Raw genomic sequence first — 25,725 nt, 5'->3', positions numbered from 1 at the left:
GAATTATACTGAACTAAACCCCAGTGTTTATGAAAGCCAAGTGATATAGAATCACAGAACACAAGGTTGAGTTTGGAAGGGATCTCTTGAGATCTAGTCCAATACCCCAAGGGCCACAAAGGGCAATTTGCCCAGGATCATATCCACTTGGGTTTTGGATATTTTCATAGGGGAAGACTCCACAGTATCTCTGGCCTTTGCCACCCTAGAATATGAATGTTAAGAATTGACATGCAACTTCACAAAAAACAGGACTGGAACCTAGCAACTGGAATAGCTGTCATTTTTTCCCCAGTATGATTTTAACAAAGCTTTACATTAATTAAATAATTCATTAATCATGTTTCATTAAAATTACTCCAAAGTATCTATGAGCCTTCCCACACGTACCTGTATTTCAGCACTACTAACGGAGTGTTTTTCTTTGTCATCTGCTTTAGCATTCTGTCGGTTTTCAGTTGCTTCTTCCAAGCTCTTTCTTGGCTGAGCCACCCCCTCTACTGCCTGGCTTTCACTTACTTCTGCTACTTGCTCTTCCCCTGTAGCCCTCTTCTTGGGCTCATCTTTGGGCTCTGCCAAGGTGTATGACTTTTGTTTCTTAAGCCAAGGGGGAAGGAAACGAGAAATACCCTTGCTTTCAGATGAAGATTTTTCCTTCTTCTGGCTACTTGGACTACTTTGGTTAGTTGGTGCTGGGACAGAAGAATCTTGAGCTTCTCCAGAGGATGTTTCCCTGGACTTTTGATCTCCTGGAGTCTCTGATGCTTCTTCAGACTTGTCCTTGGCTTTGTCTGGTCCCAGCTGCTCAGAATCCTTCTTTACTTCAGTCTCTGAACCAATTTCAGTTGTCATTATCACAGCTGACACTAAAAGAAGCAACAATAAAAATAGTTTTATGCAGCATCACTACTTTTACTGACTGATTATTTGCAGTAATTTGTAGAAATTCATAGCCTCATGTATATTATTAGACTTATTAGGGTTAAAGAAATACTTCTTTTCAAGTATTGAGTTCACAAGTAAGACCAGTAAGCTAAAACTTAGTGCTCTGCAGATAAAAGATCTACAGTTTCCTTCTCCTTGATAAAATTTCAAGTGTGCTCACTGAAAGGCATTTGTTCCTAATGTTATTGGCCAAGATTATTTCAGAAGTAATTCAGTTCTCTTTCTACTGAGCTCCTCAGCAGACCCAGAAAATGAATTTTCAGAAGAGCAACCACCTTCTCTAGTAAAACTGGTAGGTACAACTCCCCTGTTATTTGGCAACGCTTACCAACTTAAAATAAGTAATTGGAAATGCAAGAGTAAGATTACCAAAGAACAGGACACAAGGAAGGTGAGCATGATAGCGAGTATAAAAAATTGAGAAATTATAAGTCAGTGATATTGCTGAAATTACTAATAATGCCGGGGAGCATACATTTTTAATTAACCTAAGGTTGGGTTTTAATAAGAACTTTATATCAATCATATATATATATATATATAAAAAATAATATATAACTCTTATACTCTCATCACTTCTGCTTACTCTTCCTTCAGTGAAATTTAAGATAAATCACAATACTGTAACAACAGGACACGCAAAAATAACCTTTCAACTTAACATTACTGCTATTTATACAAAAAAAAAATTGGAATAAACAAGTGTTGTTATTTTTGTGGCACTGTGCTGCATTGCTTTAGAAGTGTATTATAACTACTTTTTTACCATTTATTGAAGTGAGCCAACAAAAATAAGCATACAAGTGTCCAACAAAAGTTTATAATGGTTACATTTCATTATTTGTCAAGGTATTTACTTACAATCTTCTGAAAACAATTAATTTTAAATTGATGGTCTGTTTTTCTGGCCTAAAGTTTCACAGTTAGTTACAATCACATTTATATCTTTATAACATGGGAACCCTCTCCGTTATGATTATCTTCACTGCATGCCATTAGAGGCAGGAGGCTCTTAGGTTCAGGGCTCTTGCTGAACTCCACTGCTCTCACCCATGCCCAAAAAGAGTCAAGGTTATCGAGCTCAGGCTTGATGCAATTAACTTGCACAGCAATTTAAACTGCATTTGAAGCCAATTGAGAACTAGTTTAGCTCACAAGGCAGCAGCAACACTTTGCCTCCAGGTTTCCAAAGCACATCCATAGGCAGTCAGAAAGAGTTAAGCTAAACCAATCCCTAATATGAAAGAAAGAAAAAAGGAATCTAATAGTTACCTAAATATACAAGAGAAGCCATTCTGGCCAAAGAGATGAGCAATACTGAGCCAAAGGAAACACCATCTTGACAGTTATCTTACTAAGAAGCCTAGACATGGGAGCCTTGAACTATCTACAGGCAAATTCACGTTAAGCATCTTGAGACCAAAGTAGCTGCAATGGTGTGTGGGTTTTTTTTTGTTCATCACTTAACACTACACTACCTAACATCAAAGCATTTCCCAAGGGGGAATTGACTTAAAAGTTAGTACCTTTACTGCTACACTAGAGACTTCTGAATACATTTCTAGCTTAAATATTACAGTTATGTAGCCATCTCTACCACTTTTTATAAAACCCTTCAAGTTTCAATACTACTAATAAAGCTTGTGATAAAATATTAAACATTATGTAAGTACTATTTATCTCAGAGGTTACAGGCCTCTGAAAGGCAGGTTTCCCTTTCACTATTGAGATGAAAGAATTTGCTATTTAAAGCCATATATTAGTATGCTACTTTCCAAGCTGTTACTAATCAAATTACATTTTGCTACCACCTATCTCACACAGAAGTGCTCCCGTTCTTTCCAAATGGTAGCTATCTTATTAACATAATAATGTAAAACTTTATTATCAAAATGAAAAATGAACACTATCTAGAAAACTAAACTCAATTTTCCCTGAGAAAAATTGAAACGTCTGCTGATCAGAGAGTAACAATCCACACTGCTTAATAAATTCATAAGGGAGGTTTCACAAGTAACAGAGATGGTGGTGATTTTTTTTTTCATACATCTCTAAGAAAGAACCAATTTTTTCTCAGAAAGTAGCTAAAATAATTTTATAATACTTGATATACAAATCTTCAAAGAAGTTATAGGGAAGTCACTATATTTCCTGCACTTTTTAGTTTTACTTTTCAAAATATGCAGAAATGCATGAAATACACGTACAAACTAATAAAACATTATTATATAGCACTCTCAAAATTAATATCACAATTTGATTATAGTCAAAAAGGAGACATCTCCATAAAATTCCTTAGAACTAAGCAAAATAAGTCACCCTGTAAACACATCTCTATGATATTGTTCTCACAATAAAAGAAACTGAGAATATCAAGTTACATATCGTAACTGATTAAATTTAGACAGAATAGCAGTGGGTGGCACAAACTTGCTCAATGCGAAACAAGAAAGGTTTTGCATTTCAAGTGTCCAGGTTTCCATAATCAAAGTTATAAAGTGAACTTACAACTTTATACTGCAGATGCAAGGGAAACTTGTTACATCCCCTGTCTGAAGAGATCTGTCCATGTTCACTTAATGCCTTTATTTGATGCCCACAGCAGGAGGGATTTCTTTCCTGAGCTCAATTTCCTATAAACTTTAGCGCTTTTTGGGGTGGGGAGGGGAGAGGGAGAGAAGAGGAATAGACAGGAGAACCCTACAAAAGGAAGCACACCTCTCTGCTGAGCCTGCATATTTCTTTATACTCCCAGTAGTCTCTGAATTAACTGTGAAGAGGTGGATGAGTTAACTACACAAGGACACTGACCAAGAGTGTAAGTTATAGTCTTCCCAAAATACCTACCTTCTCTAGCACATTAGCTTGATACATTTCTTTTTTCCAGAGTTGCATGTTAGTACAAGAATTAGCTATCTCTTGAGAAACACAAAACTGGGTCTCGCATTCCCTATCTCAATGCTCTGTCAGATCCTCCAGTTTTGTAGTTCACAGAAAAAACAGAGATAGGGAGGGACAAAACACTGGAGTCCAGTTTGTAAAGCCTCTGATGTTACCTTCACAACAGTCAAGCAATCAAGAAACCAGGTTTTCTGAAAGTGTCTTTTTCCTGATTCCCTCATGCCCTGATAGCGAAGACCTCACATGATCTCACACAGCTCTGGTGTAACAGCCAACAGTGAGCCAGAAAGCAAATGGAAACAAGCAGCAGACAGCATTTGTCTCAGAAGTGATATAGTGAAGAAATAAATCAGATTGCAAATTTAGAATTCTCAACTTCAACTGCATGTTTTCTTGATTTTGTCTTCAAGTAAACTCTCATTTATTCTTACTATGTAGCATAAGCACACTGAATATTTTTACCTCTGTAATCTTTTGTAAGCTCTGTAACAACTGCAGCAGGATAGAGTTGATAGGGTTCTCCTTATCTCACCTTTTTTGTACTGCAAGGTAACATTAAATCTGTGTTTCATTTGGAATTGAGAAAGGAGAATAACAATGTTGCAGCAAGAGTAGCCTAAAGAGAAGGAGCCTCAGGGTGATGCTCAAATAAAGGATTACCAGTGTCTGAACAGAGAAAATTATCTTGGTAGATTTTGTAATTGACATTAAGCTCATGCTTAATGACATTACATTACATTCATGACATTAAACCACAAGTGATAACAGTTGTATCTTTTGTAATTCTCCCGAAAACTTGGCTCATGCCAACTGAATGACTACCTAAACTGCAAGGATGAAGGTGAGGGTGGAATGGAAAAAAGTACTGCAAAACACTTCACAATTTCTGTCGAGAAGGTGAGTTTGTTAAAACTGATCCCACTTTTACAGGATGATCTGCCCCACTTATAACTCTATCAACTTCCCCAAGTAAGGGTGATGACCAGGAAGCAACTGAAGACAACAGATAATCTCACTCCTCTCTATTCATCCCTTCCTCTCTCTTTTTATTGCACTGAGAAGGAACTTAGTGCTGGCCCAGCTTAATGCTTAGAGTTCCCAGCTGAAAGCAGAAAAGGATGCTACATTCTTTCCTTACACTCCTTCCTCTCAGGTATATAGATTGGTCAGCTGGTTGATACACCTTTCTTCCACTTTCTAGCATAAATTCTTGAAATGTAGTTTTCTGACCAAAAGGATTCCTGCCACCATAGATAAACTAGAAACAGAAAACATATCAAATATAACATGAAGTTTAAAAAAAAAAAAAAGGAAAAAAGAGAGAGATAGCAAAAGAAAAAAGTAGTGTAGCTCAAAGATCACAGACAATATTAAAACCAACTGCAATGAAATGAAGTATTCTTTGATGATGCATGTTCTAATTCACTGCTTCTGTTACCGTATTTCTTATTTATCAGCACAGACGAACAAATCCAGATCCTTTTTCCATACATTTCTGGATCTCATATTACTCATTTTCTGAGAACATAGAAGTAGAAAATGCAGCCCTAAACTTCTTTCTCCTTTTTTCAGTTTGTCACTGAAATTCATAGCAAACTCAATAAATAAAAATTGCTTTGATAGTTTTATCTCCATCAGTCTACTAGGATTCACAGAGAAACCATCATGGCATAGAAGAAAAAGGAAAAAAAAAAATCAATCTACTTTTACAGAAATAAATTACAGCTCAGTGCACTAAAAGCAAATGTGTGTCTGTGCAGGTTAGGTAATTTTCTGGATCACCACAGTATTAATAATTTATTTTTTAAATCACTACCTTCATAAATATTCCAAATATTTATCTCACATGGGCTACACACAAAAAAAATCCAAAAACATATCAAAGAATATTTCTAACATCAGAAAAAATACACATGAAAACCTGAAACAAGGTCATGTGTATATATGCCTAAAACAAAGCAAAAAAGCTCCCAAATAAAGTTGTTTATTTCTTGTCATATTATTGATCTGAAGCTCAGCAGAAGCCTGATCTGCATTTCACAGATGGTTAGGACACATCATTCATGCTGCTTTCAACATGTAAGATTTGTTGATATAAAAGCTATAAAGAAGTAAAATCCTAGCTGGAACGGGTACTGATACTTTAGAGTGTGAAAGGATCTAGTTTAAACAGTAGGTAATATCTGAGAAATTTGATACTACAACTATATTTTTACAAAAACATAAATCAGTTCTTTTCTGTACAGTAATTTAAATTTCAATTTTGGCTGAAGGAGTAACTAAATAACTTTATTTTAGATTTCTGCTAATTTTAAAATCTGTATTTTATCATTGGTATGTAGACAACAAAACTCGTGGTATACCATGATTCTGTGTAGCATTGTTTTGCTGAAGGTGCCAATATAACCTGCACACATTCTATTAGCAGACAAAGCAAAAAGCAAATCCAATTTCTCCTTTTAGTCATTATTTAAATGGATTACTACAATTGAAAAGACATGGAGTGCTCTGAACACCAAGGAATAAATTCTACTAAAGAATGAAGTTTTCAAGAAAGCAAAAACATCTCTAAAGTTGGCTTAGATCAATTTGCAACATTCACATCATACAGTTCCCAATTAAATATTGTTCTGCAGTCAAATATCAACCCTAAAACACCTCAGTTCTCTGTATGTATAAATACACAGAATTGTTTATACATACAAACATACTTTGAAAGCTGAATCTAATAATTTGGATTATATTCATTTTTAAGCATATTCCTAAAACAAAATAGATTATACAAAAGTCAAAGATCAAGTTCAGCAAACTAGTGAGTATGATAAAGTTACAACAGAAAAAGCAGAGGAAATGGGTACATGTTTTATACGCATAAAATCCAGCCACCTATTTTTAAGTTATTAATCAAAGACAGTATCTAGCAATTTAACCCAAACCTAGGTATTTACACACAATGAATGTGACAAACACTGTTCCTGTCTGCTCCTTCCCTGATGATCACTGTGCACAAAAATCAAGGTTAACTGCAGAGGCTGAAGAGACAGACTGCAGACTTGGCTTTTTTGTGAGTCTCTGCAGTAGCCACAGGGCAGAAGCCTGTCAGAGCCCATTGGTTTCCCAGGCTGTGACAAGACCACCAGAACTGGGGCTTGGACAGATCTCCTGCTGTCATTGCTCTTCATTGCAGGCTTAGAAGGTAACACATTGAAAAACAGACTACCAAGAACAATCCTATGCCATATATAGCTAAAAGGAAAAAAAACCAATTCCTTCTTTTAAAGCTTCAGAGTTCATGGAGAAAGCTTAAGCAATACTTCAGGTGAGTAGACAACTAAATCTGTATTGATTTAGACTTTTGCCTTTGTAATAATATTTCCTAGTAAAAGTTTTTCCCAAATGTAAGCCATTGAAAAAATTGCCCTTTCTCCTCATGATTCTGCTTTGGCTTCCTCCTAAACTGGGAACTTATTCTGAAGGAGTTAAACAGGTGAGCAAACTGACATTGCCAGTCTGTGCATTGGTCAGCAGATGGTGCCATAATAGTTCTGAAAGTCAGTAGCACATTTCAAAGGCCAAACTTTAAACAGCAACAATACTTCAATTTCAAGTGTAATTCCCAGATTATGACAAGTGATGGAATGTTTTCATAGAAGTATTAGCATAACATATTTTAATAAATATAACTTCAGAGCCAGACAGTGAATCATGACTCCATGACAACGTAAATTAGTTACACGTGTACATGAACACGTGTGTGTCTAAATACATACACATATTCACATAACATCATGCTTATCTCCAAGAGAAGAAATGGCACACAGTGGTGCCCTCCCAAAGAATCCTATGCCTATCAAATCTAGTTTCCAGGGAATTACAGGCATGTCACAGTGGCTAGCAGCCCCTAAGCTAATAGAAACTATATTCATAAGAATCCTTTTATCTAGATAATGAAGTCACTATTCAAAGTAACAAGTATTTTATTAGCCTTCAAGTTTATATCCATGCCATCATACACTTGATGACTTGCAAACACGTAATATTTCCCTCCCAAACACATTCTTGTCCTTATTTAAATCTTGAAGTTTCAAGAACTCATTTTTATACTGTGAGAAAATTATTGTAGTTGTGTAACCATTCCTTCCAGTGCACAGAACACAGAAAGCTCATCATAAAAACACTGGCAAGTTCCTACAATAGGATGGTGAGAATTTATAAGGTAGTTCTGAAACAACAACGTAAGACAAATACTAGTCTATTTCTGAAGATTGCTGTAAAGACAAAGAAAAAAAATCAAGGATATAGACAGCAAATTGAATGTGACACAAAAAACTACTTCTGTCTGAAATTGCAAAGTGAGTATCTGTAGTTTAGATAGAATATTTTCACAATAAAACTATTATGCTGACAAATTTCTGTAAATCAGCCCTGGGGAAATAATCTCTACTCTGTAAACTCAAATTACATCCTGGAACATTAATTTTTCTCAAAATCCTTTTTCCTGTTAAAGCAGCACAACACATACCTATTACTTATCACCCAAGTGCCTCAACTTTTCTTAGAACACCTGCCACAGGACGTCTCCATTTTGTCTGGTGAATAACTTGGTTACTGAAATCCATATACAACTTTAAAGGTTTAGTTTTAATGGATAAGTCAGTTGAAGGAAAACTCCAGAAAGGAAAGATAATCCTACAAGACATGAAAGCCAGTAAGGATTCTTTAAAAGCTATTTATGTAGAAATTTATCTCCTGACACTGTGCAGCAGTCTAAAAATGTGCAACAAAACTAAGAAAATAATGTTGGAAAGTGCTGTTTTCCAAACTAAATGAAAGTTGCAGTGAAAACTGCATTATGTTTGTAACAGCACCTATAGACCATGTAAAACTCAACCCCAGGGCCTTAAGAAAACCAGAACATAAATACTACACATAGCCAAGCTGCAATGCCCACATTGGAATTTAAGCAAATATACATCCAGCAGCTCTCTTTGTGCTATCTCTGCCACATGCAGAGCTAACAGAAATCTGTTCCTTCTGTATTTTCAATCCACAAATATGCTGCTATATCAAGGCAAAGAATAAGTCTCAAACAGAAAATTAATTTTAAGCAAGAAGTTTGTCTTTGCCAGAGTACCTATGCACAAATATAATCTGTTCATCAAGATAGCTTTGTACTCTTCCCCAGCACTGAAAAAAGTGTTGTAATCTGATGAGAATCCAACAGTCGTTTTGAAAAGCTGTATTGAACAAGTGACCCCACCCAGGCCCTGACACTGCTAGAGAAGGACATGCTCAAGTGGAAAAACGGGATTTAGTTCCAAATTCATTCCAGCAGACAGAAAATGAACATGGGTCAAGAGACAGCTCTGTTTTCCTGTTATCTGTCCAACAAACTAAGATCAACACAGATTTTGAGAAAAATCTGTCCTATTTTTAAAATCAACTCTGCAAGTTTACAGTGCTTTTTGGCTGTTTACATTAAACCCTCATAATACCCAAAATTTTAGAGATTAAAGCCAGCAGTGAGTATTTGTTTGTTCTGAGCAATGCTGTCCCTCCAATCTCCATTCCTATCCTTCCACTCTATCCCACCTTGCCAAATGGCTGGTTCTATGACAGTCACACAATTTCACTGAAGCACAGGCAAACATTTACATTTTTCCAATTCTTAATAAAGAAGCTCTAGGGGGTGGGGCAGACAATGACAATCCCATTTGGATTCTGTAAATTATCTGCATTGTTCTGATTTGGAGGTGATTGATTTGTAGATGCCACAATAAAAAATTCCATTTGCAACTATCATTCTTTCTATTTATAATGTATTGGCAAGATTAAAAACAAGTTCTTTTTATACTGACAACATTATGTTCACTCTTGCATGCAGTATGCTTACACGGCACTTACAATAACATAGTTAATCAAAACGCTTGCCAACTTGGTGAAAAATAATGTACTAGTACCTGAGAATTTTTTGTACTGCAAACTGGAAAGCCTCAGCGTAATAAAGTTCCTGAATGGTGGAATTCCAGATGCACATCATTGTTTTGACAAGTATCTATTTCCTCTGCAGTGGAAGTCATATAGAGAATTATTACCCTCGCACATGTTCAGGAAGTGTACAACAGCATGCAAAAAGAGAAATCTCTGCAATACCAGAATTCAATGTCAGGGAAAAAAAGAAAAGCAACTAGTCTGTACTTTCAGTAAAGAGAGAGACCAGTACACACATATTTTCAAGTAATTTTCATAAGCAGATGCAGCCATTACATTTTTTTCACAAGCACATCGAGGCTGAATGTCATACAGATGTGGATGCTACTGAGATCACATTCAAAATGCCTGCTAGCTTTTTATTTCAGCTCATCCAACTTAGGAACCACAAAACACAAAGCCAAAACACAACTGACAAATGCATTAAGACAGTCTGCTCTGGCATGTACAAGACTAGAGTTCAATCGACAAATGTTTACAAAGCTTTAGGGTCTAAACATAACCACAAAAGTGACTTCTTTGGCAGCAACATCAGTTCTATATTTCCACTTTAAAGGGCGTTTCATTTTTGCTATTGCCAAATATAAGCACCACAGAGGGCACAGTTCTCTTAGGCAAGGCACTTGAACAATACTGGTAGATGATTGCCATTACTGAGGGAAACAGAGTTGGAAAAAGTGAAAATAAAATTATAAAGCTTTTTATGCAGATGACAGGAGAATCATCTCCTGCCGCTATTCTTTTTTAGTGTCTGTTTTTCTGAATTCAAGTCGTAATACTGAAGTTGATACTGCCACACTTTCTACCAATCATAAATTCAGTTCCAAATACTTGATTAAATGACATCCATGGCAATCATTCTTAAACAAGCTTAGTCCAAATTCCAAGTAAGTGCAATGTCTCAAGGTATATGGCTAAGTATTTTTGGACTTCTACTGGAAAATTGCAGCTGTGTCTTTGCTGGGTTAAGTTGTTACCAGTATGTGAATCATACTGTGATTAGAAGAACCTGTGGAAATAAGAACCTGTGGAGAGCTTAATGCACATGCAAGTAAGCATGCCCAGGTTATTAACTGTATAACATAATTTAAAAAAAAATCCCAAAACAAACAAAAAACAACTACCACAAATTAAAAGTACAATAGTTAAAACCAGGATAGTTCTCACCTCCTGCTGCAATGAATAAAAGCTATCCAATATTCCCTGACTGCTCTCCCACATTCCCCAAACCTCAGAGGTTAGCCACCTGAGAGGTCATGTTTTGGTATTTTAGTTTTTATGTTTGCAGCTAGCACAAGCTAACCAAGTCTTTCATGTGCTACTGGAACAGAAGTGTTCCCTTGAAAAAGCAGAACAAATTTGCTGAATGTTTCCCACCTACTCAAAACAATTATAATACAGGTCACATGATATATGTAAAGCACAACACAGCAAACTATTTCCCACATACTTATGTTTACTGAATATATAAGAAGCACTGAAACTAGAGATAACACTGCTCTTCTAAAAAGTATGCATCTATTGCTCCTGTGGGAGTTAGCTCTGCCAATCCCAAGCAACAGAAAGCAGTGGAGATGCCTCTTAGCTGAGCAAATAAAACTGGCAGCCAAAACTTCATCACTCCCATGGGCTCTTCTGAATGCTGGTATTTGATTAGAAGAGTGAAAACATGAGCAACTTTCTAAAAGTTTCCTACTTTTCACGGCAGTGGCTTCACAACTAGCAACACTGCAACCACTGCAACATCTCTGGGCAAGACAAAGTGAAAGGAGCCTAGTTCATGTCTGAATCTAGAGGTCAGAAACAAGTTTAATGGAGATAAAGGCAAAAACCAATGCTAATAATGCTGGGTTTGTGCCTAGACTTCAGCACTTAACACACTTATTAGTCATCTAAGTGCTTTAGCTGTTTTGTGCTTTTTGAAAGGACATTCCCAGCAGGAAAGATTGTAATATAAAACAGATAACAGGATATGCATGAAAGTCCCAAGGGAGTAACTATTTAAACAAAGTTTTCTTTGGAGAGTTAGGGAATGACAATAGATAAGAAAGATTTAAAAGAATAATTCATTTGTGAACACCAAGAACAAGGTGGGGAAGAGTATTTAGGACTGTCCTGTAGAAAAGGAAAAAAGAATGTTGTCCTGCCAAACCACAAATTTAATTACACTCCCATATAAATATACATCACAAACTGCAGTTTACCAAAGCAGCCTCACCCATTGCAGAAAAGCCTTTTAATGACCACATACAAATGGGGATGGTGTGTTGTCACAGTAAGCTTCCAGGCCAAGCAGAGGCTTTATTCTGCCTTCTTGGGCTGTACTTTCAGTTCTCATTCTGTACATGCAGAGAAGTTTCAAAGCTTTGAAACAGTCCTAAGCAAACACAGCTTCAAGATGACAGTAATTTATCATCATACAATTTTATTATCACAAACACATACAGCATGATACTGTGAACTCTGCACTGAAAAGACTTTGAGTGACACTCCGAGTCTGCATTGGCTTAGTGGTTTCTTGCTTCCTTTTGGCTTAGGTGCTGACTGAAGAAATGCTTGAAAGCATATTTACCCAGATGTTCTCTAAAGGTATGCTTCTCATGCATTGAATGTTAAATCCAAAATCATGTTTGAGCTCACAGTCATTGATTTCCCTTGCCCTATCTAGATTTTAAAAATCTAAAGTACTTTGAAATATAAAGCAATGAGAAAATTAAAATTGGTGACGTGTACAGACAAAATTTAATTCAATATTTTTTTTACCATGGTATACTAGTTAACAACTGGGGTTTTTTTGCAAGACCATACTCCTGGAAGCAGGAGAAAGCATGTGCGTGGAAGCACTAGAGAGCATGTGTCAAACGGAAGGACAAGAGTCACAGTCCTGTGACTCTTTAAAATGACATCATGTTCTTTCACAAATCAGGAGAACTTGGTTATTTCTCAAAGTGAGATGTCAGAGATCAAGAACTGAAGCTCTTGTCTGGATGAAGTCTGAGGCATGCTACTCTCAGAATTCTGCCAAAACATAAGAACCTCAACAAAACTGTACGAAAACTTCTAAACCTTAGAAAATGTGTCTATCTGGCTGGGAGAAATACATCCATGTGACAGACTTGAGTTTTTGGAGAGAGTATGAATACCATGCAAATTAACATTTAAAAAATTCACTAAAAAGTGGATTCAAAAACTCTCTAAAAGGGAAGGACTCATGCTGTAGCTCTCAACTCTTTCTTGCTCTCTTTTATAAAGACAGAACTTGGAAAAAGCAAGCTAGCAATGAAACAAAGTAGACGCCACTGGACAGAAAGTCAGCAGTAAAAAAAAAAATGGGGTGAGGGAGGGAAGGAAAAAACAGGAAACGGACGCTGAAGACAAAACAGGAAAGAAGGTCATGATTTGTCTAATAGCCAAAAAGCTGTAGTGAGGCCAGAGAGGGGGCAGGGTGGGAAGACACCAACATTCCAGTACAAGCTATGTTATATCACAGATGCTACTGGTCAGCCCACAAAATCTCCAAGCTTTGGTCCTTCAAGTGCGAGGCTGCAGGAGATCCAGCATGTATATACACCTCACTTTTAAAGCTCTTCCAGAGTAGCTTCTTCACTTTTTTACATCCGATCTGTGACAAGTCTCAAGATTTGCTCCTCTGTTGTAAGATTTAAACAAGAATACTCCTTCCTTTGCACTTATAATTATTTTGTGTATTTATTTTTAAACAGCAAATGCTTGCTTTGCATTGCCTAATGAACTAAGTGAAAAGTTGTACTTCCTGGAAAAACTGTGTTACTGTATCTCCAAATTCATAAAATGACAGTATTCTAATTAGTTCACTTCTGGTTTTCTGGCTTATCTACACATCAAGTTTCATTCAACATCAACATTAGAGGCATGCTGCCTCAAGAATTCAACTACATCTTTGGCTCACCAGTTCCTTCTTTCTGGTTTAAAAACAGATCATTAATTATATCTCATTTACTTTCTGTTGAAGAGACAGAAACAAAGACAAAACATCTGTGTAAAATATCCCTCTGAAGATAAGTGCTTTGCAGCAGTTATAAAATTGACCCATCTAAAGAAATATTTCTTATTTTAGCAAAAAATTTTTAGAGACAGACAAACTTGAGCACTATGAGGAGAAAGTGATACACAAGGCATGCTCACTACGACAGAAGTAGACCAAAACAAAAGTAGATCTCAAGGCCTCTGTTATCAAACACTGATATCAAGTACTTCTAATTGTTCCATTTAAGGAGACAAAATCATAGCCTTTCACTTATTTTCAGTTGAAACACAGAGGTTACTTCTCTCCTAAAATATAAGGGTGACAGTCCACAGGGGAACCTTAGTTTTCTCTAGACAAAAGCAATCTTCCTAACTTCACATAGAAGAGAAAAAGTGGAGACAAGTCTTTTTGACCTGTTTACATCATGAGGTCATCTAAACATGCTCAAAAGTTGCATTACATGTACAGAGTGTCAGAATGGTTTACGTGGGAGTTATGAAAGCGACAAAAAGTTATGAAATTAGCTTTTTCACTTTTAAAATTATAAACAAGAACAGAAATATTCCCAGCTTAATTTCTACTGAAAACTATCACACAAGCTAAAAGGACTGTGTGCACATCAAGAGATACAACATTCTCATGTTGAATATTCCAATCTAATTCATGCTGTATGGTATCACTGAAAACCTGAAGTTCAGTTCAAGTCTGGAGGAAACAGACAATATTAACTATATATTCCAATTCAATGGAATTAAATTTCACCATATTTATGTAGAAAATGAACCAAATGCTCATCAGGTGAAGAATTCTGTGTTGACAGATTCCTCCTATGAGGTACTGCTGTCATCACATGATTCCTGGCAACTTCATTAATTACCATGACCACATTTGCACAGAAACAATTCAATACTTGAGGCAAAATGAATATGCAGTCTTCTTTCCGCATAGAGTAACTGCAGCATTGCTCATGCCAATTAAAACAGTGTTTCATTGTCTTCTTTAACAAAGGAGAATGAATTTTCGACTGCACATGTCTACAGAATACACTGTAAAACTTGAGATAAAGATTTAAAATACTAAATTTACTGGAAAAGGGAAACAGAGAATGGAACTGAAGGCATTGCTTTTATGATATACAGATAAGTAATACAGCACATTTGGTGTGACTTCCAAGTAAGAGTTTCAAATTTTTAAAGAAAAAAATATTTTTTGTCCCACAAAGATTATGTGAAATATACAAAATATTGTACAATACTTCACATAAAATGGAAAGTATGCTAAACTATCAAAAATAGTCCAAAGTTATTTATATAATTCTTATTCTAAAAATGTATTATCAGCTTATGTTACTCAACACTAAAATGAACATTTAAGCCTTTTAAATATATTTATAGTCATATGATCAAGAGACATTTAGACAAAAACAGCAAAGAAAGAACATGGTTCCATAATCCTGTAATAAGAAACAGATCCCAAAAAATTCCCAAGACATAGCAACAAGGCTGTTTTCAGATATGATATGTGGGTTCACCATTCGTAATATGCTGAAATCCTTCTTACTTCATATTAGTTTCACGTATAAGCATCTCTTTCATCCTCTTTTCTTCTCCCTCCCCTCTAGTACCTTCACTTAATCTTACTTGCTATTTTTAGAATCTTCCTGATTATCAATTAAGTATTATGTCTTCCACTCTTAATTCCATCACCATTGCTAGAAAGCCAGGGTGCCAAACTGTATCAAGAGCCTGGCTTACACCCAGACAGTTTAGTGCCTCACCTGAACAAAAATAAAATAAACAATTTAATATGCAAGCTGGATTTTTCTTTCAAATCTTATCCACAGAAGAAAAAGTAAAATAAGCTGCTCACAAAATTATATGAATCTCCTTATTTGCCAACTGATCAAAATAAAAAAAAATTCAAGTGTAGTACTTAAAAGCCATTCAAGTAATGACAAATTAAGCCACAGGTAAACACATAATATGAATGAAACAGCTTCAGAAATAAAGAATGCTTTCTGCAGCTAATTTTTTAATGAGAACTATACCACAATCTAGTATTGGGATTTTCTTTCTGTCCAAAGCAACTGGAAACCAGTTCAGCCAACATAACACAAAGAGGTCCTGGGAAGCTGAAGAGATTCAGTTTTTCTTCTTCTAAGCAACACAATGTATGTTCCAGTGAGCAATTTCAACATCCCAAATAATTGGGGAAGTGACAGAAATACTCTTTAAACAAAGTGGTAATAACATCTGAGAATGTTATAAATCACCAGATTTTTCTGCTCACATCTCCCAAAGTATCTTGCTCCGAAAAGCATGGATTGATTATGTTCTTGATCCGTAGCCTATTAAGATCTTCGTGTTCCCTAACTGAAGGGATTACAGGTATCAAAAATGAACACCAAACTTCCTTTCATATGGAATCTCTTCCAGAACAGCCCCTGAGTAACAGAGATGAAAGTGGCAGACCTAAATAGTTGTGATTCTGCCTGACAAAAACCGCAAGGCAAAGCCTGTGTAGAAGAAAAGGATTGCATGCTCTGTTGACGTTGTCAGCGACCTCCTTTAAACTGTCATGGCTGGGATGAATAGCCTAAGTCACCAATCCATTTTGTGACTGCTCAATCTGAGCCAGGGTTTAAGCACATGCTGTGCTGCACAGCCTATGTTAATCTCAGTACACGTTAAGAGAGCTGCAATCTGCCCGGCAGACAAATAGCCCTCATCTTTACTCTAAAGGAGTACAGTGTTTATTTAAGGAGTAAATTTTCCAGTTCAAAGAATAAATATAAAATTTTAGCAAAAAATATATATTCTTCATTACTCAACTTGGAGCAGGTTTTACTGCTTGCAGACCTCCTGCAGAGGTGGTAGAAACATCACAGTCTTTTTCTTCTCTCAATTTTGACCATGACACTACTTTGAGAATTGGCTCTAACTAATCTGTAGTATTCCTTTGGTATATGAAAATAAATATATCCTTGAGTAAATGAAAATAAACCCAGCAGGAACAAAAATCAATTATCAAAAAAAAACTGCAAAATGGAAAGATGCCATTTGTCTTTTCACTAATTCCTAGCATTACGGTCCTGCTGAAAAAGAAAGAATACTGAAGTTTCTTGGAAGCTGTGCAATATTTATTCTACTTAGTGTTTAATCCCTTCAGGAAACACAGAAAGAATAAAAGGAATGCAAACAAATTTTAAGAAGCTCTGTTAGAGCCAGTTTTTCTTCTTCTAGCTCTGACCACTTTGAGAATGATCCAAGAGAAGTTTTTAACATTCAAAAACCAAGTTAATTTAAAAAAGGTAACATTTATAAAAGACTTTTAAAGAAAAAAAAAATAGGCTGCTTGGTAAATTTGTATTCCTGTGTTTTAAAAACACTTTTAGGCTGTTTTAATTACAGCTGCTCAAACAGATATGACAACTCATTTGAAAATGTTAAAATCTTCAAGTTCATTAATGAAGTCACTGCAATATTCCATAAAGCCACTTTCTAAAGACATTTCAAGTTTTTATTTGAGACATCAGTGAAGCCCTTCTAAAACACTCATTTTAATCTTTCATAAAGAGAGAGTTTTCTTCTAAAAAGAATAACAAGGAATCCTGAGTTCTGTCTATGGCAAAGCAACAGAAGTCCTCAACGTTAGATGCTAAATTTTAGGTACGTTCTAAATAGAGCTAGAACTGACCACATACTGAAACAGAAAAGTTGTATTTCTTAAACAACTAGAACAGGTATCCCACTGTGTTACATATCCTACTCTTAAATCAGTTGCCCTGTAGCCCGTATTCATTGACCAAGTCCATCAATAAGGGGGTGAAAAACCTTTTATGTCAAAACGTCAGCACAGTCTGCAGAAAGGTATTATTTCTGAGGATTTCTAAACACACAGGTTGTACTGATTTGATGGCAAAACTATCTTAAAGAATACATCCTCTGATTTCAATTGGTTGGCAGTTCTTACTGTTCTGTCAAACTATATGCATATGCCTGCACATAGGTATTTTCAGGATTTTTCTCCAAAAGCCTCTATTTCTTTTTGTTCAGTAGTTGTTAAAATGCATTTTTTTTCAGCAGTAATGTAATCTTACATTTGGCATTGCTGTCGTGATACTCAATTTACACACATGGTCAACCCATAAGGTCACTTACAGCATACAAAGCAGCAAGGTCTTTTCCCCAAACCTACTCCCTAATCTCTTGTACACCTATCAGAAAATTCCAGTGATCCTTTACAGCTCTGCCATGGCACTAACAGTCTGTCACTCTATTTTGAAGTGTAAGAAAGTGTATCATAAGTTCTTCCAGGCGTGGTAGAAGCTTGCAATAGGTTACTTTAATAGTACAAATTTATCCAACCAATGTTTGAGCTATCCCTCTTTTGAATTTAAGTTTGGTGTCCAAATACCTATATTCATATCAATTCTTAACAGGCAGCATTTAATACCCAAACAAAACTACATGCAGCTTAAGACAGAAGATGCTCTATCACAATTCACAGGGCTATTCTGGATACATCCATCAGCACATAAGCTTGTCGTTAGATTGGTAACTGCTAAAGAGTATCAGTACTTGACATACTTCTGCTGATGTAACTGTATCACAAAAAATGGTACTCCTGAAAAACATGGACTTATCCAACATTTCCGTTTTTAAAAACAAAAATCTCTAGAAAATGTATGTTCTCATAGCTGCTTTTCTCCAGGATCTCAAGGCAGCAAGTATGTGTCTGTAGACAACCAAACTACTTCAGCAACTAACAGTAGTTAAAAAGGAATAACTGTAATACTCAGTATATTGGTTTGGCACAAACCCATTATATTTTGGGGCTGCTACCCCAAGCTGCAGCATTTTTGGTACCTCATCCAATTCACTTAAATACACTAAGAGTAGCTACAGTCTCATTTTTGACCATAGGATAAACACATTCTGAAAAAATACAAAAAAAGAGTGTAAACAAAGCCATTGGAAAGAAAGTATGTCAAATTTAATTTCCCTTATTAAACTCTATTCCTTACCTTCATGAAACTACAAATATGTAATCAGCAAGTAGGCAAAGAGACTAATTCTAGGCAGAAGTAAGAGTATTTTGACTGAAATCTTGACTCAAAGGTGGTATTAGTGAGCCAACAGATTTATTTCCAGTATGAACAAGAAGTATGACTACTATATAAATAACACACCCTCCCTAGCTTTAACCTAGATATCACCAGTGCCAAAAACGATACAGCAAGATCTGATGCCCAGAGGACATATTACCAAATCTCCATATTGTTCTAACCCAAACTTTAAGAGAACCAGGCTGTTAGAATAATATGCATTATTCTATTCATATCTTAGGTAAGTTTAATAAATTGAACATCACCATAATTTTTTCCCCAAACACAGGGATTTCTTTTCATGCTTGAAATCATGTATATAATCGTGGTGAATGAAAGATTAAAGAAAAAATATTATAGAACCAAACTTTCCATTCTTAAAGTGTCTTAATTAACAGGGCTGAGTTTCAAAAGAACCATAAACTGATTTCCCAGTTAGGGCCCTTCATGCAAGTGCCACATGTTTGAAGACTTAAATTCAAAATTCAAAGTATTTTGCTACTTCAGGATCAGGAGCCTTCCAAGGAAACTTTTCATACAAACTCTTCAGCTGACTAGCATAAAACCAAAAGTAACAACTTTTTCCACAACCATGTATGGTAGTTCCACCTTGCCAAAACACTTCCAACAAATTACTCCCTTTGTATTGGAGCTGTATAACTACTCAATGAATTTAAGACTGAACATTAGCAACCCTTTATTTTAAGCTTGTATTTTCTTGACTTTTCACTACCTGTTAAGATTTGTGGTTTTTTGCAGATGAAATCGCTACAGCTAAATGAATCAACAATCTAGCTGGCTTAGTGCTCTGCACAGTGCAGAGGGACCACCCAGATTAATCAGTCTTTACTGGCAATGTGCAATACAATTTGAATTTTTCCCAACGGTAATATCAAACTAGATTTTAAAACCATCATATCTATCAATAACATTAAACATTTTAGACAAAAAGAGTTAGGTGAGTGTTCCTCTCACTACTTACTCTCCTCCCTCCATTCATGATACCTCCATACTGTATGATACTAACTCCAACACAGCTCTACACAAGGCTGGCAGCTTCTCTGCTCCAAGCACTTTGCTGGAGTGCCACACAACCCCCACTTCTCAGGAACATAAGAAAGGCAAGATGCTGGGCAGCACAAATCAAGAGCTCAATAAATTTAAGGTGATCAATAGCAATTCTTAATAAAGTCTCTAAATATGCTTGACTTACCAAATATTCTGTATCACATTACTTATGAATAAAATTGATATTATGTAAGAGTAAGGAAAGCATGATGCAAGCACACAAATATTATGCTCATTTGTAATGCAAAAGCTAAAACAGCTTTCAGAGTTCCCCTACCACTGGATGAGGAAATCTGAACTATATAGTAATAGTACATTGGAAAGAAATTGTAAACAACTTAATTGAGAAAAGATGATGTAAAAATGAATGGTTATAAATTTCTGGACTAACTATATGAAATACATGTCAAGTGGTTTGGGTTTTTTCATACAACAAACAAATGAGATTTTGGGATCAGTTTCCCTAAAAGGCAACAGGATTAACAAGCCAAATGGTACTTGCAAGGTCTTGAAATAGGTGTTGTTTATTTTCGATTCTTGATGACCCCAGAGACCTATTCTGAGTCTTTAGTATCTAATAATTCAAACCTCCTGACACTTACCAAAACTGAAAGTACAACTTTGTCAATTTACATTGCTATCACAGCACTCAGCATCTCCTTTATGCACCACTTTAATTTTTCAGAATAGGAATACAGAAACCCAGTGTCCTTTCTCTGCCGCTTTGAAGAGACAACTCTTTTTAGCCACTCAAGGAATGTGTTCTGCACTCTCTCATAATTTAATCACTATCAGTCATAACAGCCTATTGAGAAAAATAATTCATTCATTTATTTTATCATCAGTGCATTCAAGCATGGTCAATTTACGAGAACATAGTCACATGCATCAGCCACGAGAGATCCATTACAGAGCTGCTGGAAAGTTTGTGAAAAAACAAATTGCTTTCCTCTGATTATCCATAGACTAATATGGATATATATATATATATATATATATATATATATAACTAATAATATATCATCCAAATCAGGTGCTTATGGAAGAAAATGTAATTTTAATCCCATCATAGTAGCTCACAGGACATCTGACAGAAGCAGCTGCCATTGAAAGTGCAGGAGCTGTAGAAGGAATGCTAAAAGGCTGGGGAGCTACCAGGCTATAGCACAATCAGGAGTTGCCAAATAGCAGTCAGATCAATACACCTACATGCATTTAACAAGCCCTGTTCTATGCACAATGCCAGGTTAATGAAGTCATGCATGTAACATCTATGAGCCCTAAAGATCCAGACATTGCTAATCCAAGAACTGTCACTATGCATTAGCAGTTACAAGACGGAGGAGTTAGGCATGAGTACATACATTTCTTTAAACACTTGCACACAAATGTATGTGTGCCACTCAACAAGACCTGGACAGGCTTGAGAGCTGGGCAGAGGGATACCAAATCAAGTTCGACAAAGACCAGCAAGGAATAACCCCATGCACCAGTAAACGTCAGGAATTGACCTGCAGCAGGTCTGCAGACAAGGACCTGGGGATCCTGGTGGACAGCAAGCTGTCCATGAGCCAGCAGTGTGCCCTTGTGGCCAACAAGGCAAATGGTATCCTGGGATGCATTAGAAAGAGCACTGACAGCAGTTAGAGGGAGGTGATCCTGCCCCTCTACTCATCCTTAATGAGGCTGCACCTGGAGTTCTGTGTTCTGAGCTTCCCAGTCCAAAAAAGACAAGGAACTACTGGAGAGAGTTAAAGTGAGGGTTATGAAGGTGATCAGGGGGCAGAAGCATCTCTCTCAGAGCTGTGACTGTTTGGCCTAGAGGCAACCAAAGTGATCTTATCAATGCGCACAAGTATCTTAAGGACAGGTGTCAAGAAGATGGGGCCAGACTCTTCAGTGGTGCCCAGTGATAGGAGAAGGGACACAAACTCAAACACAGGAAGTTCCATCCGAGTATGAGGAATGTGTCTGTGAGGGTGACAGAGCACTGGAACGGGCTACTCAAGGGTTGTGGAGTCTCCTGATCTGGAGACATTCAAAACCTGTCTGTCCATGATCCTGCTGTAGGTGAACCTGCTTTAGTAGATGGGTTGGACTATGTGATCACCGGATATCCCTTTCAAGCCCAGCTATTCTGTAATTCTGCATACTATAGTCTTATCTGCCATCCAGCCAAGGATTCCTCAGGAAATACCCTCCTACATGTGACATCATTTAAATTTCTATTATAATAAAGATTGGTCAGAAAATCATTCCGATTATCATAAATGCTAAAGCCTTTTAAGAAATTTCAACTGGTAATTGCTGAAACTGAATATGTAAAAAAAATTTTTAATCAGAGAGTCTCATTGAATCCTGCTTTTTTGAGTGCCATATGCAGAACACTTGCACAGTATCCAGCCTTACAATTTTCTCATCGTTTTCATTTTAAAAACAGGATATAATTAAAAATGCAGTGGTTAAAAAAGCCCAGATTTGCAGTGTTAACATTTTCAGTCAGGATATGCAGATAAACCTAGAAATTATCTACAACTGAGTTTAAAAAGCGACCCAACTAAAGAAGTATTGCTTCAAGCAATCAGCCATTAAGTTCCTTGGCAAGGTACAGAAGCCTCACCCACCCATCCTTTTGGCAGCAGTAGGATGCTACAGGGCAACCTATGTGGGAGACATGGCAGACATCACTGTACAGTCTGCCAAAGCCTCACACATTTATCTGGAGAAAAATTGTGGAAGTACTGCATATGCTGACAATTTGGAATGCTCTGATTTGCATTATGTTGTGTTTTGCAATTCACCTGACCAAGCCAGCACTGCAATTCTCACAACAGAGAGATCAGGTATTTCTTTAACTCTCACAGAAACTATTTCCAGACAAATCATAGATAATTTCTTTTTTATTACAGCAAGATTTGCTTAAGAGTCAGAGTATATTTAATTCTCCACACGGACACTCAATCATGTAATACAAGGCACTCCAGCTAATTAACAGAGCCAATGTATTAGGCAGATACTAAAGCATTCCTTGTCTTGAAGTGAATTTTTAGCTGCCAGAAGCAAATGTGCTTTGAATGCAACTGCTTTTACAATTGAAGTTAATAAGCGACTTCTATAAGAAACCCACAGTATATCAGAGTTGTCTAAGAAAGTATATATACACATAAAAACTGGTGTGAAGAGCATCATGCCTATTCCCCCATTTACATGAATTTAATTTAGCCTCTAGAAATATTTTGTATCATGAAATATGACTTTTTCCAGTTAAATTAAAATTACAAATTTTGAGCTATTTCTTTATAAGCATAAAAATATTAGTATTTCAAAACATCTGGTTACTTTCCCACTAAACTACAAATCACTATACCATTCAACTTGTAGGTGTCAAAACAGTAAAGCAATAGAGCAGCACTGCAACTACCCAAAAAAACAGAACTCACTCAAGCCAATACCTTTCAAGACCATTTCAGGCTCCAAAGGTTACCCATTGTTGAATTTCCCAGAGTACTTGGTGAGAAGCAATTTTTCATGCAGCGACCAGTATTGAAGTCTGATGAGCCCTCAAAAAAAGGCTGAGAACAAAAGCTGGAATTTATGACCCAATTAGGTCAGACACACCAGTGCCTCAATAAGCAAATACACCAAGCCTGCCATAGTTAGAACCTCTAACTCAGCAATGTTCACATTTCACAGGACTCACACACTGAAAATGTAATTCTCCCACTTGTCAATTAACAGATGTAAATTCTAAACAAAACAAAGCAAGACTATTCCAGCAATCTCATCCACAAAATAAGGCTATGAGGCTTCTCTTCAAAAAAGAGGGTGGTTCAATCACTGGTTGTTAACTGTTTGACTTTGTGCCCCTGCTACCTCCCCAGTCTACAAGCTGTTTCCTATCAGAAAGCACTGATGGCAATGTCCCTCATGATATATATACCCTTATACAAATATTTAATGCAGGCTATCGATAAACTCCCAGAAACTGCCAGTTGTCACTTTCATAGAAGTCTTCAGTTTCAGAATTAAGTCTGAACTGTAATGTGTTTTTCAAATATTCTCTATGGACTTAAGCAATACAAATGCATTTATATAAATAAGACTTAACAGAAGCTAACTAACTTTTACCCTTGAGCAACAGACTGTCTGGGACCACTGTCCCAGACAGCCCACAACTACAGTAAATGCATCTTCTGGCAGCCTAGAAGAGGGTCCCCTTCCAAATTAATTATAAATACCAGGCTATCACAATGGCAGACAGGGTCACCTAAATCACCACTAGCCATAGGGATATCACAGGATCATCCTGAGGTAACAGTGAATCTATGTGGACACACTGCACTCAGCAGTCCCACTCATGAACTACTGCCAATCCTTCCCTCTCTAGAAAGAGTCTGCAACTCCTGGATTCTCAGCAAACAAAAATCTTGGTATGAAATCATGGGGCAATGAAGTTTACTGACACTTTAACAGCAGTGCTGCTTTAGGATGGCACTAAACAACTATAAACAATTTAGTTTCCTACTGACTGTTAAACCAGGTCCGTTTCAATGTCCATTTAAAATGATGGCTATTTCTGAAAATTTCAAGATAATTAAAGGAATACTTGCTATAAGGAAATTAAAAGAAGTGACTAAATCTGTACTCAAGAGAGGTTCTCCTAATCTCCTTTCCAAAATTTGCATAGACTGACATAATACAATGGTTTGCATCTGACTACACAAAAATGAGTTATTCCACAGAAATAAAATTTTCAAGGAAAACTTGTTTCATCTGGGGACACACAGCACCTTACTTTGTAATGACTGACTTGTCAATATCTCTAACCTGTGGCTGCATTTGGAATATAATATAAAGATATAATCAGTTCTAGTTTGAAGCATAGTGCATTGCAGAAACTGAGAATATTCTTCTATGGCACTACATGCATCAGAAGTTATAGGAGATACATTTGATCATCTCAGAATTCATTGTCAGGGCAACTCCAAGACTGGCATCCAAGTAATATGTCAGGTACAATAAATATTAATGATAAATTCTCTTCAAATTGTACTATAAAATAAGTAGAAAAAAGTCTAAAAGGTGAACATTTTATATCTCCAGAAATATTAGAAAGAAGCAAATTTGAGAAGTAAAATCTTTAATAGTAAAAAGTTTTCTATTGCCACAACACAACCATCTTTATTCCAGTATAAGACTGGTTACTCTGCATTGACCTTTTTTTGAGAAACTGAAGACTTTCCTGGTAGGTAACATATTTATTTGATTTATAAATGATTTGTTGAAGTTTTTTTCCAGAATACTGTTTTCTACACAGTGGATTTACTGGTTTGGTTAGTTCTTCCAATTCTAACAGCGAACTAGAGCAGTATCATAGGTCAAGCACTACGTTTCTCAAATTACCTTAGCTTTAAGTTTTGTACACATTATTGAAACACTGAAGCTTTTCAAGGTTCCTTCAACCCTTTGTCCTATTTCTAACATCCTGATAAGCCAACGAATTAAAAGGAAGCTTATTTTAAGAGAAGCTATCAGAGGAGATGTGTGATATCACTTATTATGAATACATTTTCAAAAGTAAATCACAAAGATACTTTTAAGCATTGCTGATATTTAGTTTTTGTCTATTCTGTTAAGAGGCACCAGTCACATGACTGAATAACACCATTCATTTGAAAGTTTGGGGACAAGGAAGCACAAATTAAAG

At 36.3% G+C, this 25,725-nt stretch overlaps 1 protein-coding gene across 4 annotated transcripts in view; it reads right to left on the bottom strand.

Moving 5' to 3' along the window:
- Positions 1 to 25,725, bottom strand: part of EPB41L2 (erythrocyte membrane protein band 4.1 like 2) — a 108,502-nt gene that overhangs the window by 60,262 nt on the left and 22,515 nt on the right. For all 4 annotated transcript variants that reach the window (XM_053937770.1, XM_053937768.1, XM_053937767.1 and 1 more), the window contains exon 3: positions 391 to 866. In XM_053937770.1, the coding sequence (XP_053793745.1) occupies positions 391 to 866 (476 nt within the window). The remainder of the gene's footprint in view (positions 1 to 390; positions 867 to 25,725) is intronic.

The sequence above is a fragment of the Vidua chalybeata genome, chromosome 3, assembly GCF_026979565.1.
Source record: "Vidua chalybeata isolate OUT-0048 chromosome 3, bVidCha1 merged haplotype, whole genome shotgun sequence".
Lineage (NCBI taxonomy): Eukaryota > Metazoa > Chordata > Aves > Passeriformes > Viduidae > Vidua > Vidua chalybeata.
Note: the sequence above shows the minus strand (reverse complement) of the source record. Positions and strands in the feature narration are given on the sequence as shown.